This window comes from Hippopotamus amphibius, chromosome 14 (genome assembly GCF_030028045.1).
Source record: "Hippopotamus amphibius kiboko isolate mHipAmp2 chromosome 14, mHipAmp2.hap2, whole genome shotgun sequence".
In the NCBI taxonomy this organism is placed as follows: Eukaryota; Metazoa; Chordata; class Mammalia; order Artiodactyla; family Hippopotamidae; genus Hippopotamus; species Hippopotamus amphibius.
In genome coordinates, this window is record NC_080199.1 from 13,096,784 (window position 1) to 13,113,965 (window position 17,182).

The following is a 17,182-nucleotide window of genomic DNA, read 5'->3' on the forward strand; positions in this document are numbered from 1 at the left end:
CGCTTTACCCAGGTTAAAGCCTCTGAGTCATTTTCCTTTGCTCTTTCTCTTGCCAGTATCTGATCTTCTACAGCGCTTAATATTCATTATGGATATATGACCTCAGTTTCACGAAAATGGTCTCATCGGTCATACCCCCAAAATGCTGGTTGGTCAGGCAGAACGCCTAGGTAACGCTGATCACAAATAAACATGTCAGCATCCACTGCTCCCTGAATCCCAGGGGTGGGCGCTAAGGGGAGGATTTGTCCTCTATCAGTTTTATCCTTCTTGGTCATAGCAGTGCTGAGAAAGAATAATAACGTATGAGATTATAATCTTTGAGCCAGAGGAAATTGAACCAAACCAAGTGGAAAGAACATGCTATTTAGTATTAGCAGGTCAGTTCATGGGGAAATTGTAGACCAGGTGAAGTTCATTACTGGGGAAGCTCCCCTAGAACAACCCTGGTCTCCCCAGCCCCAGGGGTGAGCCTCTGCCACAGTTTAGACCTTGACAATGAATGCCAGCCGTCTTTGGCTTCCTAAAGAGTTTTTCTTATACAATGAAACAAATATGTTCTAGGTCTCAAAGTCTCTGGTCAGGCTCTAACCCCATCCCCCCAAATAAAAATCAGCCTATCTGATGGATCAAGCTGTCCTCATCTGCTAACAGAAAAAAGTTCGAGGAACTTCTGGGGTCCTCTCAGGTAACATGTGGACTCAACACTGAGTTTCTAACGACAAAGCCTTTCCTGTGTATGTGACTCAAAGGAGTGAGTTTGATGGTGGGAATTTCAGACCAAATAATATGGATTTTTATGAATTTCATGGAGCAGTAATATTTTGTAAAAAGAGAAACTGACATAGAGTTGCCCACTGTTTTTTTTATTTGTTTGTCTGTTTTTTTGCTGAGTGAGGACATTAAGGAAAAAAGAACAACAAACCACACCTGACAATCATTTTAGAAAAGAAAGGGATACTATGATAATCAGAAAAAAACAAGAAGCAACAATCTCAGAATAAAAAAGCAACCTTTAAGTTTAATAATTTACCTTCATGAAAAAAACCGTATTTCATACAGTTTCAGTTATGCTAGATGCTGAAAACGTCCTGCCTGTAGACGGCAATACTGTACTGTGTATTTAAAAGTGTTAAGAGCGTAGATCTCCTGTTGTATTCTCATCACAATAAAAATAAATCAAAACCAAAAAACCCACAAATGTATTTCAATGTCCTAATTTTATAGCAGGCTAGTGAAAACGTTGTCCAATACCAGCATCTGTCTATGGCCAGACTTTGGGGAACTGCTGAGTTAGTTGCCCACAGTGGCTCCAGGAATATTAATAGCTCTTAGCTGACACTTGTGGGCAGGTCTCCATGTGACCTGCCTATCAGGGCAGCTGAAACCATGAACATGATCCAGAAACACCTTCTGGGTTGTAAATCGTAGAACTTGTTTGTACAAAGCCTTTAACTTTGAGGGGCTTTCTGTCTGTAGATTAACAGAAAAAATGAACAATAGGTAGCCAAAAAAGTGATTTGAATTTTGTTGGAACAGTGATGCTTTAAAGTGTAGGATTTAAATATCATTGAGCACCCAGCTCAAGGATAGAGCAATGAGATCCCAGCTTTACAGCCAGACCTTCTAGCGGCAGAAACGGGCAAGGAAGAGATCCTTACGCAGATAACATCCCTTAAGGACAAATTCTGAGGTTGCTTTTGTGGATGGATGTGTGATATTTAAGCAAAGTCCAGACTAAAGTGAAGAACTTAGGCTTATAGTTACCTGGCGGAAGAGCACTGCAGGTAGAGGAAACAGCCAGTGCAAAGGCCCTGAGGAGCAAAGAGGCCAATGACGGGAGCACGGCGGGGCCAGGAGCGCAGCTGGTGGCCAGACCACATGGGGCCTCAGGGACTTTGGGTTTCATAAATGAAATGCACAGAGAGTGACGTGACTTACGGGTTGCTAGAATAGGGAGTGGCAAGAGTGAAAGTTACAGAAGACTATTATAACAAATCCACTTGAGACACAGTGGTAGTTTGGGCCAATGCAGTCATCACAGAAGTGCTGAAAAGCGTTCAGATTTTGGATATCTCTTGAAGGCAGAGAGAATAGGGCTTACCAACAGAGGAGAGCAGACAGAGATTAGATATGGTGCAATGGTAGGAGAAGATTCAAGCTGGGTTTCAAGATGTTTTATTTGATCAACTGAATAAATGGTACCATCTACTGAGAACAGGTACCATGGGAACAGGACTTTGAAGGGGAAATCAAGAATTTAGTGGACACACTAAATTTGAGATGTCACTTGACCATCCGGGTGGAGATGTTAGGTTGGCAACTGGATACATGAGCCTAGAGTTCAGGGATAGAGACAGAAATTAAAAGTTAAAAAATGTTCAGCACATAGAACACGTTTACAGCCTTTGGGTTGGATGAAGTCATCCAGGGAAGTCCAATTTTCTGGTAGACGGGCAGAAAGTACAAAGCCCCTGAGGCAAGAACGTGCGTGGTGAGTTATCAGAAGAGTAAGGTGTCCACTGTGGATGTGAGCAAACAAAGAAGCTCAGGGATGCAGCCTGGAGAGACACCAGCATTGAGAGGTCGGGAGGAGGAGGACAACTCAGGAAGGGAGGCAGAGAAGGAGTGGTCAGTGAGGTAAGGGGAAAACCAGAGAGTGAATCACCAAAGCAGTGTGAATCGAGTCTTTCAAGGATGATTAGGAGCACTTTATAAATTCACTCTGCCCTCAATTAGCTCTATTGATGGAAGAGGCTGTATATGCTGTTCTATTCCCAGTGTTTAGTGGAGCCTGTCACAGAATCAATATTTGTTTATTTCTGAGGTCAAATGTGACAGTCTTCAGGCTGAATCCATCCTGTAGATGTGTTTTATTTGAACTTTGGGGTTTAAAGATATTTGAATCGGTTGCCAAGATTTAGAAATTGGGAAACTTCACATCAAAACTTGCATCTCTGGTTCTTTTTTAAAAAAATCCCCAGGATTCTCACAAAGGCAGGCAACAGCTGTTTGCGGCTGGGTGGCAGGTGCCACCTTTAGAGGGGTTATGCGCTCTTCAGCTAATTTCCTGCCGTCTCCAGTGAGCCCTGGGTCTCCCCAGCAGTGAGTGCTGAGGCACTCATTCCTATTACTTGCTGGTTCCTGCAGGTTTTGAGTTTGTACCTCTTGTTTAGTTAAAGAGGGAATGAATGAATGAATGAATGTTTCCTGATGAGTCATCTGGAGCCGGGAGAGGTGAAATGATGTAAACTTGCATGCAGAAATGCCAGGGCTCAGATACAGATTCTCAGGCCAAGGCTTTAACCTAAAATCTTTGCTTCCAGTGTCACTGTATTAAAAACATCCTAAAATAAAAACAGGAGTCTGAATGAAAGAAGGAAACTGACAAAATGCTATTTTCATGTTTAGAAAAAATAGGAAATTAAACAAATCATTTATTATGATACATGTAAAGAAATGGTTCCCTAAGAGTTGCTACACAGACTAGCAGAATTTAACATTACTGCCCAAGGCGAAGTGAATAATAAACAAATGTACTTATTAAATAATATAATTAAAGTTAAAATTGATATTTTACTGCATTAGTTTTCTTTTTTTGTTTTGGAGAAGTAAGTTTTGCCATTTTTCTCTGCGAATTATTTTTATCATTCTTACATGTTTTAAACACAGAATATTATAATCATAGAATGACAGTTTATCATCATTCCTTCTTTTACTCAATATCAAAAACTGGAGTTTTGTAAGCCTCCTCTCTTTTGCCAGCTCCGATGACGGCTAGTGGCTATTCAGGGCAGTGTGTGGAGATGGACGCTGAAACCCAATTTGGGCTCACTGAATGAGGCCACAGCGCTTGATTTCTGATGTTCAGACATTGTTGTTATGGAGACAATTGTGTTGTCTCACTCCACCCCTCCTCCGTCCCCCCACAAGATATACTGAAATCTTAAACCCCTGTCCCTCAGAATGTGACTTGATTTGAAAATAGGGTCATTGTAGATGTAATTAGTTAAGATGAGGTCATACTGGAGAAGGGGGGGATGCTAATCTAAAATAACTGGTGTCCTTGTAAGAAGGGGACGTTTGGACACAGTCACAGAGGGAAGATGAGGCAAAGAGAGACACACAGGAAGACAGACATCTGCAGCTGGAAGCAGAGATCAGATAAGCCAAGGAACGCATGTGCGACAAGAAACCGGAAGAGGCAAGGGAGGACCCTCCTGTAGGAGCTTCAGAGGGAGATTGGTCCTGCAGACACTTTGATCAAACTTCTCACTCCAGAACTGGGAGGTGATAAATTCCTGCTGTTTTAAGCCACCTGTCTGTGGTAATTTGTTGCAACAGCCCTAGGAAACTAACACAGAGATTATCTTGTCTGACTTCATTTGAAACTGTGTTAGAATGTAGGTATCTCACTGGTGGAAGCTATGTCCCAAGAAAGTGGTATCACCCATAAATGCCACAGATGTGCTGTCCCTAAGTAAGACACTTAGGCAGATGTTGCACTGCTTGAGAATCCTCATTCCTTTGCTCACTGAAGGCACTGAAGCTGATTCCACCTGCTCTTAGGTGGGGAGTAATGGCCCTCCACTTGTCCTGGAAGCTAAAAGTATATCCTTCCTCAGCATAGAATATCTTGAGCATTGGGCTTCCTAGGTGGCGCAGTGGTTGAGAATCCACCTGCCAATGCAGGGGACACGGGTTCAATCCCTACTCCAAGAAGATCCCACATGCCGTGGAGCAACTAAGCCCGTAAGCCACAACTATTGAGCCTGCACTTTGGAGCCCGTGGGCCACAACTATTGAGCCCATGTGCTGCAACTACTGAAGCCCACATGCCTAGAGCTTGTGCTCTGCAACAAGAGAAGCCACGGCAATGAGGAGCCCGCGCACCACAACAAAGAGTAGCCCCCACTCACCGCAACTAAAAAGAAAGTCCGCGCACAGCAAAAAAGACCCAACACAGCCAATAAAATAAATAAATTAATAATAATAAAAAAAGAATATCTGGAGCATTAGGAAGAATTTGGCACTAATCTTGGCTCTAGGAATATTTGGGAAATAATCAAAATGCATCTTTAATGACCCTCTGGTCTTCTTGTGCCCGCTATAATGTGTCAGAGTTCTCCATGAATGAGAGAGTTCCTTAACTTACAGTTCACAGTTTTTAGAGGCCAACATGAAACTGCTGAGATCCTGAGATTGCTTGCAATAGTCCGAGGGTATGACCACTTTTCTGGGTAAAGATTCCACAGTTCTGATTAATTCTTAAAGATGTATATTTCTCTACAACCAGAACAAGAAAAAAACCAAAACCCCAAAACCAAAAAACTAAGAGTGCTTGGCATGATGGTCAGGATCAAATAAAGATTTTGTTCGTGGGGAACAAAGCATAGGGATGGGGTGGGGAGACGGCTCAGGGTGGGGACAGAATGAAGAATGTGGATTTAGATGTGCTGAACTGCAGGGGACAATGGACCATTCACATGGGGTGTTCAGCAGGCATCCAGAGCCACAAAGTTGGCAAGGAAAGGGCATACATGCAGAATTGGGATTGAGCAGCACAGAAGTGGGAACTGAATATCTGGGTGCAGGTCCCCTTTCAGAATTGATCACTGAACCTGACCGAGGAAGAACCAACACTGAGTCTTGGAGAATATCTACATCAGGGAGCAAGGGGAGGAAGAGGTGGCGCTAGAGGTAAAATAGGCCCGCAGTTTATAGCAGTAGAAGAACTAGGAGCATACCGCGGGGGAAAAGAGCAGGAGAGAATTCAAAGGAGAGGCTGACCAGGCTTGTAAAAAGAAATATTCAAAAAAAAAAAAAATGGTGAACGCTCATGCAGAGGCGTCCTGGGTCTGAAGTTCACCGATGATCATCAATGGATCCCTTTTGAAGAGCTGCGGGGATTCTTTGTTAGTTCACGCATTCTTTGAATGGGTACTATTGCATTTCTGCTACGTGCCAGATGCCACACGAGGTGTGGGGGCACAAAGATGAATAAGACACAATCCTGCCTCTGGGAAGCTTATCCACTTATACTGGGACACATATTCAGAGGAGTAAATGGAGATCTGAATAGTGTCAAGGGAGGTCACAAAGGGGAAGTGGTTTGATTTACAAGGGAGAGTAGAAGTCATGACAGGGAAATGGATCTCTTATGCAGGAAGTATAAGTGGTGGGTCCAAGAATTCTTAAAGTGTGAAGCTGTCCTGTACATTATCGCAACATAATATCTGAAATTATGTATTTCAGAATCACGTAGGCACACACACACTCCAACGCCTTGAACCAAAGCCATTTTTGTTAGTAAGACCTAGTAAGTGATGGTATAATATCAATATTTGTGTGCAGATACAAAAATAAATACAACATGTGCCTTGCATCCTCTTGCAGTTTCTCTCTTTTTAAAAAATATTTAATAAGTTCATTCCTGGGGGCTTCTATTTTGGAATGTTTTTTACACTTCAATATGCTAAACTTGTTAAACATAAATAATACTAAGCTATTAGGAGTTTTAGAATTAATTACATCAATGATTATTCTGGAAGGGAAGTTAAGAGGAGGGAAGGGATGGTGCCAGCTTTGGAGTCATACTCACCTGGGGTCAGGGCCTTTCTCCGCCATTTATAAGTTACATGAGAGTGACTTGTATTTTTGAATCTGTGTCCACATCTATAACGGTTGATTGAATAATATTTACCTTACAGAGCTGCTGGAAAGAGTAGATAATTGCACGAAAAATGCCTGGCAGACAGTAGGCTCTATATGACCACAGTGATTTCTATTGATAATGACATAATTGCCTGAGATTTTATTTCCAAATCAGGCCAAAATTAGGCATATAACTTAGAAGACAATCAATTTCTACAAAGAATTAACCTCTATTTAAGATCCCAGTAGCAATGCAAAAAGTGAAGTTAAGGTCAAGACCAGTGACATGTTCTGATATCCTTTTTGGTATGTGTTTAAAAACTATCCAAAATGGTCACATACCTACCACTTCTAATTTTTAATTTTTAATTCGTAAATCCAGAGACTAGAATTTTGTCATCAGCCAACTTACAACCAACGCCCCATTGGTAAATGAGCAGGATCTACTTTTTCACATTTTTGAAATTTAGAAAGAATGGGAGAGTAATAATAAAAATTAGTTTCTGCATCACATGCAGCTTCAGAGAAAGTGAAAGTGAAATAATTTACTTGTCAATTTTCCAATGTTGTATTATACTTCCAGAGTCAAGCTTTGTCTCCAATTCTTGAGCAGAGCTCCCTGATTTTGAAATCTACTGGGGTATTGAGAACAGGGCCATAGCACATGGTTGCACAGGTTGTGCACTGCACAACTCCAGAGGGTGCCCATCATATAGACTATGATGAGAAATGTACCCATATTGTGCAGTGCAGCCCTGTGCAAACATATACAGCAGCCCTAACTGAGAGGCTTGAGTGCTTTCCTGATGAACGTGCTCTACCATTCAGCAAATTCTTAGCGAGCAACTACTGAGCGTGAAACACTGTTCTAGACTCTGGGGATACAACAGTGATCAAAAAAGACATGATCTCCAACTACATGGAGCTTGCATTCTAGTAGAGTGGAGGAAGGAGACAAGAACAAACAAAACCAAGTGAGTATAACATTTATCAGATGGCAATTAGAACAGTAAGGCAAGATGACGGAGAAACGGGATCCCAGCAATGAGGGAATTACTCTTTGAAATGAGATTGGCAAAAAGGCTTAAGCCTGACGGGAATGAGGGAACAATCTATTCATACAACTGAGGCAAGAATATTGCAGGCAGAGCAAAAAGCGAGTGCCACACCCTGAGGTGGAAGGCTGCTTGGCACACTCAGGGGACCACAAGGAGGCAGCGTGGCTAGAATGGAACCTGAGAAGAAAAACCTCAAACATCTCAACTGTGAGGGAAACTGTTTCATGGATTATAAAAGTGTAGAGATGGGGTTAACTTGGTCAAGACCTTTTCTGCAGGGAAGTTCATCGCTCACGAAGCAATTTGCATTTTGTCAAGTTAACCTAACTTGTGCAGAGAAAACCATAATTCGAAAAGATACATGCACCCCAATGTTCACTGCACCACTATTTACAATAGCCAAGACACGGAAGCCACCTAAATGTCCATCGACAGAGGAATGGACAAAGAAGATGTATACACACACACACACACACACACACACACACACACAATGGAATATCACTCAGCCTTCAAAAAGAATGAAATTATGCTATTTGCAGCAACATGGATGGACCTAGAGATTATCATACTAAGTGAAGAAAGTCAGACAAAGACAAATATCATGTGACATCACTTATATGTGGAATCTAAAAAAATAATGATACAAATGAACTTATTTACAAAACAGAAACAGACTCACAAGGTCGAAAACAAACTTATGGTTGCCAAAGGGGAAACATGATGGGGAAGGATAAATTAGGAGTCTGGAATCAACATATACACACCAGTATACATAAAATACCAATAGATAATAACAAGGTTCTCCTGTACAGTACAGGGAACTCTACTCAATACTCTGTAATAACCTATATGGGAAAAGAATCTGAAAAAGAATAGATACGTGTATATGTATAACTGCATCACTTTGCTGTACACCTTAAACTAACACAACATTGTAAATCAACTATACTCCAATATAAAATAAAAATTAAATTAAAAAAATGAAAAACAAAACAAAATCTAACTTGTGGAACACAGTGTTCTAGAACGCTCTGGACTTCTGGAGAAGATTTAAGCAATTCCATTGTTCATAATAATACTGTAACTTTAAAAAAATCATAAATCCTTGCATGTCAAGTGGTTTTTTTCACATAAAATGCAGTGAGGTAACAGTTGTGAATAAACTACAAATGTCATTGTGAGGACTCTGCTATATTTTCTAAAATATCTGTTATAAGAGCACTTATATATGTACAACTCTCTTTACAAAGACCTCAGCAAATCTCTTTTCCAAACACCCACAGATTTGTTTAATATATATTTATGGAAGTTTGGTCACATATACAAATAACTCATAATAAAAACAAAAAAAGGAATATCTCAGGCTCACAATTCAACTTGTCCCTATATAGGCCAACACAGATTCCTTTTACCTATTTTTATGAACAAAAGTACCCTACAGTGTTTGCAGAAAATACGAGTATTCTTTTCCCATATAATAAATAACAACAACAAAAATGACGACTGCCCCAAACTTGATTTCTTTTAACGTCATGACTAATTTGCATCACTGAGGTATTACTGCAGTAGATTCTTAAGAATTTGGAGACATTAAGAACTGGACTCTTAAGAGTTGACCACATCTTGCTTGTAAAGCTAGTCATCAAAATCAGTGTCCATACTACATGATACAGTGTCCCTAGTACATGATCTATTATGTCCAAAATCAGTGTCCATACTACTTGACACTTTACTATGAAGGGAAAGGAACCTACATCAGCAGTCCCTACTATGTCTGCCCTGTGCTGGGCTTCTGGCATATTTTAGGCCAGTTAAGTCTTTGCAGTAACCTTATGAAGCAGGAATTATTATATCAATTTTAAGTAGGATGAAACTGAAGTCAAGCAGGTAAAATAACTTGTCTCAAATGATATAGCTAGCCCGTGTCCCCACCAGAGTTTCTTCAAGCCCTGGGCCTGTCCTGACCTCAAAACTCTTGCCTTTTTTCCTATCCCAGGCTGGTTTCACTGAGCAGCGCTACCTTTTTTAATACATGAAATAACATTGAACTTCGTTACTGTCACCATCATAATTTGTCATTTTAGCTGCTATTTTTGAGCGTCTCTGTTGTAAGGACTCGTACTTCTTACAACCACCACGCAAGGTGAACAGGCTGGTGTGCTGCTGGACACCGTGCATTCTTTAGCCAACGTCCCTGGTGAATATTCTCGGTTTACTGATAAGACAACAAAGCTAAGAAATGATAAATGACCCACCCAAGGCTGGGAAGTGGTTGAGCAGGTATTTAGACTCGGGTCTATCTTACTTCTGTGCCTGTGGGCTCTTTCCACATGCTTTACAGTTTGACAACGTCACAAATATATAACATCACACTCAAATTAAATAACCTGAAAATTTACAATTCTAAAAGGAAACTAATAACCGGAGGCAATATACAACTCTGCTTCCACACTTGAACGTGGTTTTACTAGACACTTCTGAAAGTGATCTTTAAAATTCCTTTTGGAAGAGTGTTCAACATTCTCACGCCTTGGTTTATGCTTTATACTAAATATAACTGCTCGAGATTCTTTCTCCGTGGGTTGGAATCCTCAAACAATCTTGGTGAATCCACAGTGAGGTAATGAATTACAAGGATCTGGGAGTTGTTGTGCTGTTGACAGTCAATAAATACCGAGCCTTAATAGGTCGGGCATATTTCCCTAACGAGCTAAATGAATTAAAAGTTTTAAGAAACTTGCTAAAATCTCGGTTTAATGGTAAATATACAACCAGAGAAGGGTTGGATTAATAAAACGAAGGGATCGGGGGTGACCTGGAAAATGAATTTCTCATCGCTGACCTGATTCCATATCTTAAAGGTCTTATGTTCTAGTTTTCAATCTACACTGCTTTTGCTAGTGAATGCTTCCCCTGGTGATAATCACAGGAGCAAATACACACTTTGTTTACTTTTTTGACTACAAGCAAAATAAATACTAATATAAAAATGTGCTCATGCTATTATAGTTCATATGAATCGTGATTTAGCCATCTATTCATTTCTGTGTAGACAAAATGACATAATTTTAAAGTCTAATAAACTTTGTGTGATAAAAAAGGAATAAAATAGGGGTAGTTATTGAGGTAAAATGCATATCTAATTTTTCAAATTTTAATCCTTAAAATAATTCTATTGAGCTATAAATTAGTTCTTCTGCTTTTGGTGTAGTGACACATTTTCCGTTTAATATATGGTTTGAAGTCTTGTATTTCAATTTTCACTTATGTCTTACAAGACATAATTTTTTACTTTAAGATGAAATTTTTCCAAAAAACATACCCAGTCCCTTCAATACCCAAGAATAGACTAAGGTCACTATTTTGTAAACTATGATTTCCAAAATCGTATATCAAGATCGTGGGTCAACTGTTTTCTGTTTTTTTTTTTTTTTACTGTTTGGTAAGCTTATTTATATGGTGTTTTTCAGAGATGTAAAATTTACGCTCTTTTTTTTAGCTATGTATCTTACCTATATCCATTGAAAACAACATTGTGATGGTGTTGGAACTATCCTACACAGGGATTGATAGAATCCATAATTTTAGGGAAAAATCCACCTCAAAGAATTATGGGCTAAGTCATCCCCATTTCCTTCAATTAGATCTTTCATTACAATTCTCCCATTTCTCCAAATGCAGACTCCACCCAACTCAGTATACAACTTATGTGCCACAGCCTCCAAAAACATTTCTTGAAACAATCAGCTGGAAGCCAGCTCTCCCTTCTCTGGATCCCCACAGAAGTCTGCTCTCCATCCTTCTCTTAGGGCATGCGTCCCTTTCTGTCCTGCACTGTAGCCATTTGCTGTATCTTCCCTACCAGTGAGCACATCAAGGATACCATCTTGAATCACATTCATTTCTTCTCTAATGTGCCATGTGTTAACTTACACATAGTAGGTTCTCAAGGAATACTGAGTGTGTACTCAATAATTTCTGTTAGCCATGAGAAATTGTCAAAGAGAGTGAAAAACCTATTAAGAAGTATTTGAGAAAGCCCTTGGCCAAGAAAGAAAGCCACAGGAGTAGAAAATTCTTCAAGAGGTGAATCAGAGTAACATAAAAGTGACACATTCAATTTCTTCACCTTTATATAACCTCCAGAAGATCAAACGTTAATAAAATATTTATCTTCAGTTGTCACAAGCCAGACTTTGATTTAAAACTCTTGGGTACACGAATGTCATGCCAGACCAAAGGTACACCATCATGTATTTTTAATTTAAACATGGATCTGTAAAAAATTTATATCTGCCTATATGAAAAAATGTGAGTGCAAATCTCCCAATAGTCACCACAAATAAGAAAACAGGATCTAAAATCAATTGTTAAACTTCTGTAAAATTACAGTGAAAAACGTTCCATTTGAAAGTCTAGTGTGGCATTGATGTGACACGTAAAATGCATTCTCTTACCTTCAGGGAATCAAAGCAGGCGATTACCCTTCCATTTTCAACCTGGCAACTTTTGGGGGGGTGAGCAAATTTGCATTCCTCATCAGAGCGGGAGCACGTTCCCCTCTGGAACTGTCTGCAGACTTCTAAGGTCAGCCACTTTGTATCTCTGACTGGGGCAACATTCAAAGCCATGATGAGGAAATAATTTGGGATCCTGCTGGTTTCTGTTAAATGATGAAATCAATCCAAGTTCCAACGATTCCGAAACTATTGTTGTGAAAAATCCCGCATGTAAGTCTGAAGGTAAGTGACAAATTGCTTAATGAAGTCCAATCCAGGAAACAGAGTGAGGAGAGAATTTACCGGCAGGCAGTCACTCATCAATCAATATGCCCCCCTCGAAGACCACGGGCCACAATAAAAGCACGCTCAGTGTCATCTCTGGCTGCAAACGTCCCAGTCTCCTGATCGTTTTGCAGACACAACCGTTTTTAATAAAGTGACTTCAATATCATGGCACTCCTTGGGAGAATATTCAGTTCTGACACTCGCAGCTATTGACGATGCTGGAAAATAAGCCACTTAGATGTTCAGATCTTAGCAAGATTTCTTTTTCCTTCCACCTTTTAAAATTCTGAAATCAAGCAATTGGCAAAGCCAGACAACTGAGGTATCTTCATCCACTCCTAAGGTCAGGATAATGTGTATTCGACAGCAAAACAAGATTTGAACACAAAAGCTCCCGGGCTGTGGTTTCCAGCAAAAGCGACTTCACACAGGCACTTTTAAATCTTGAACCTGCAAAACACAAATAAAATATCAACATACAGCCAAACTCAAAGGAATCAACACTTTAACAAACTATTTAGCTCTTACCTAGAATTTGTAGAAGTGCAGTTTAGAGCTTCGAGCTTTGCATATAGTGAGGAAACTTATGCATTAAGAGAGAGAGAGAGAGAAGGATGCGAAACTGCAACCGTGTTGCAGAAATGATCTAGGCAGCAGTCCAAAAGTTAGGAATGACTCAAACAGATGAGTGTGGCAGACACAATAATTAGGCATTCTGAAACAATTCAATCTAATGTGCTTAATCGCCAAAACAGTGTATTAGAACTGTGGCTTCCAATTAATTTCACATTTAGGCCATTGATTTTATTGTTGGAAATGCTATAAACAATTATTTGGGATGTGTCTATCCTATATAATAAGGATACTGTCATTCTGGATGAAGTGTGGGCTCCTTACCCTTTCTGTCCTTGCTAGTTTACGGAGGTTTGACCTTAGAGAGGGAAAGGTAGAGCCTCCAGATATTTATTTCAGATCTCTTATGCATCCTCTCTACCTTGAATGCTTGCTCGATTTGAGTGTTCTTTTCCATGCTGTAAGCACTCAGAGGGTAAAGACTGTTTGTATTTTCCATGTCTGTTTCCCTAGGGCCTTAGTTCACAGCTATTAGGTCCTCACAAAATACTTATCAAATGATTTACCTGATGATTGACTCACAGACTAAGTGAATGAATGCAAGTTCGTTTTCGTTTAGTCCAGTTTAGTTTTTAACAGAGTTACAATCTAAAAGTGTTCTGTTCTTTGGAATGCTAGAGTTGAATCACGTATCTACAACAAAAATATAATCAATTCAGATTTCTAAAATCAGTCCATTCAGTTTCTTTTAATATCTCCAAGGATTATGAGATTATTAAAGCATTAAAAATTTAACATTATTGAGTCAAGCCTGAATGAAGGACTAAATACCAGAAGTTGGTCATTTTCATGTGTTGGATATGCCACGGGCTACCTTAGAACTTGCTAAGCCTTGATGTCCTTCTAAAAAGTTTATAACTAAAAACTTAATGGGGGCTGGAAGTAGGTTATTTAAAATCATCATGTACCAAGTAAGTGCAGAGAGCAATCATTCTTGAGCGGTTCACAACTGTTTCTCGAAAAAGTAGGTCTCACGATCAATTAAGTTTAGTTAACTCCAGGTAAACCGAGCTGAACAGGCTTCCTTGCAGCAGGGCTTTTTTCGGCCTTGAATGCGTCTCTGATGGGGGAAGAGAAGCAAGGGCGTCTCTCAAGCTTATCTGATTGTGGACCATTCATTTAGCGGGACATCTCCTGGGACTAGTGGGAAATGCTTCCTTCATCCCAATATTTCTTACTTGTTAGTAGAAGTGTTTGCATGAATTATAATTGTATGTGCATTTAAGGAAATTAGCAACCTGGAAAGTGATGACACATTCCTAACTTCCAATTGTGAAATATTTGAGGGGCCAGACAGGCTCCTGCTTGTCTGTTCGGCAGCACTGCATTCCCAGCAGCCAACGTCAACTATCTTAACTTCAAGAGTTTAAGAAGATGAGTTTAAGAACCAAACTGACTCTGGGTCAGGTTTCAGCAACCAGCCTGGACCTGCACCTTCATTACCTCCCCCCTGCTCCCCGCCCCCACACCCCAACCCCCGTGAGAAGAACAAAGTGAGGGAAGCAAAGGACAGGGAAACATTTCTGCCTGTGTGTTCCGTGGCGCTGAGGCACCAACAATGTGGAGACAACATGAGGGGCTGGACACAAGCGGTTCATATTTGCCAAATATTTTACAGTGTCCCTGAGTCTCAAGGACTCAGAACAACAAAGATGCAGGAGATGCTCTTCTTCAAAGCAGCACAGTCTTGGCCAACGCTTCGCATGTAGGAAAAGAAACAGGCAAACACGTATTCATGTACAGCCAGTGAATGAATAATTACTCAAGTATTCCTAAAACCACACAGGAGCGATGCGCTTAACCCAGTCCAGTAAATGGGGTACACTTTTGCTTATACTTTTAGATAAGAAGATAGCTTTTCCCCCTAGGAGAAACTGAGCGCCATTTCCATTACTATGAAAATCCAACCAAAATATAGACGGTCAGACTTGCTTTTAAAAACAGAGGAGCCAAGTTTCTGACGGCCAGTGTCCTGTATAAGTCAAAGATGTTCCAGAAGGCTCATCAGATTGTGCCCAAATATACCACTATCCTACCCATTCATGAATCCACTCTTTCTCCCAGCTTGTTCTCTGTTTCTATCCTGAGAGTTACAGAGCTACTGTTATCAAAGATACCGCCTCCCTTGAGCCATGACAACCTCCATCTTCTGGAGTGGGTACAGCAAGCAGCTATGGGAATGAGGAGGCGAGAGCAGATTTAAATTAGGTCAGGGGAGGCCACCAAAGAAGATGGGCAATGATGGGCATGGGTGGAGAAGACCAACTTTTAACATGGTTATCGAGGGACAAGACTACATACTAACACATGGAGCAAATTACACATTGGGTCCACCAGACTGGAGGTCCCGGGAGGCTTCGCTCTCCAATACAAAAGCCACTAGCCACACATGGCTACTGAGCACTTGAAATGCGGCTAGTGTCACTGAGGAATTAAATTTAAAATTTTTATTTATTCTTAATTCACGTAAATTTAACTTAAAAACTGATCCTTGGTTTACTTATTGGAAAACTTTTATGTATGCTTGGACCAACTTGAGTATATGAATCTACCTTCCAGTTGTAAATTTTATGAAATCTAAATACAGATCAAGTATTTCTAATAAAAACCCAGGATCCTAATTGAGATGTGCTCTAAGTATAAAATATACACCAATTTCAAAGACAGTATGAAAAAAAAAGAACATGAAAGCATCTCATTAATATTGCTTCATATTTACTGCATGGTGAATAATATTTGATATTGTTTTTGATATTGATAATATTTGATATTGATAATATTTTTAATAAATTGATTAAATATTATCAAAATTAAACTCACTTGGCTTCTATTTAGCTCCCCTCCAAACAATATTCAGAATTATATACGTAGTTCACCCTATATTTCTATTGATGGTGCTGTCACGGGGTTTTGCATTTCTTCTAATAGCCTCAGAACTTTCTGGAATGGTGGAAAGCGCTGTGTCCTAAGAGCCAGCTTCCAGCCCTTGTCTTGTCAAGGCTCCTTCATACGGCCTTGCAGAAGTCAATGTTTCGGAGATCCAGTTTCTTCATCTGTAAAATGCTGATGATATTTCCTACCTACCCTACGTGGTCGCTGCCACCACGGACTGATAATAGAAGAAACATAAAAACACTTTGTGAACAGTAAAGAGCTGTCCCAATGCAAGGTGATGAAAGGAGGAGCCGCTCTATAAATATTTATTGAAGAAATCTACTTCCAGGCTTCTCCTCTATCAATGACCAGGGTTGTGCGGGCGTGGATCTGCTCCAGCCATCGACTCTGAGATCAGGATGGTACCTTGCACATCAAACAGTTGACTACACGGCATGCTTGCTCGGGCCCACTTCTCCGGAGCACCCCTCATGTCTCAGACCACCTTGTTCTGCAGCCTAAGGGGACCCACAGAGAACTCTCCCCAAGTACAGACCCCACAGCGTCACTACAAAGCCTGAGCCTGCTGTCTTCCTCTAACTGCTACCCACCCAGAAGTGGATGAAACACCTTCAGGGCCTGGTGGTCACCCCGGGTGTGACGTGGGGTCCCACCGGTCACAGTGACAGGAAGCCTAGTTGGCTTGAGGGCTTGGGGGGAGCACAGCTGCTGAGTGAGCTCCCAGCACCTGGGTGGGGGCGGCGAGGGGGCACCTCCTAGTTCACCGGCCCAGAGGGGCCCCTGTTAAAATGAGTCTGTGTGGAGAGGGCACGTCTTTCTCATTCTCCAAAAGCTCCCATGTGTGTCAGCGTTGGCCCGATGAGACGCTGGGCACCATTTACCTTCTCTGGAAGTTTCTGCGCTGGTCTGGGAAGCAAGGTCTCCTGCTCACTTTATTTTCCAGTGTTTTCTGTTTACGTTTCTCTCAGCGATTTGCTTTTGCTTCTATTTTCTTCACTCCTTTTCACTTGTGCTTCAGTTTCACTTCCAACCTCGCAATCAATCCCATCCCCTCAGCTCCTTCCTTCCCGGGGAAGAAGTCTGAAGCACTTGTTCCCAGTTACTTCTCTGGCCTTTGTTGGGATTCCCGTCCGCTGTGCTCTTCAGGCATTC

General features: G+C 40.8%; 1 protein-coding gene across 9 annotated transcripts in view; it reads right to left on the reverse strand.

Moving 5' to 3' along the window:
* MBNL2 (muscleblind like splicing regulator 2) overlaps positions 1-17,182 on the reverse strand; it is a 157,656-nt gene that overhangs the window by 96,359 nt on the left and 44,115 nt on the right. For all 9 annotated transcript variants that reach the window (XM_057707617.1, XM_057707618.1, XM_057707624.1 and 6 more), the window contains one exon: positions 12,173-12,952. In XM_057707617.1, coding sequence (XP_057563600.1) covers positions 12,173-12,346 — 174 coding nt within the window. In that variant the 5' untranslated portion in view covers positions 12,347-12,952. The remainder of the gene's footprint in view (positions 1-12,172; positions 12,953-17,182) is intronic.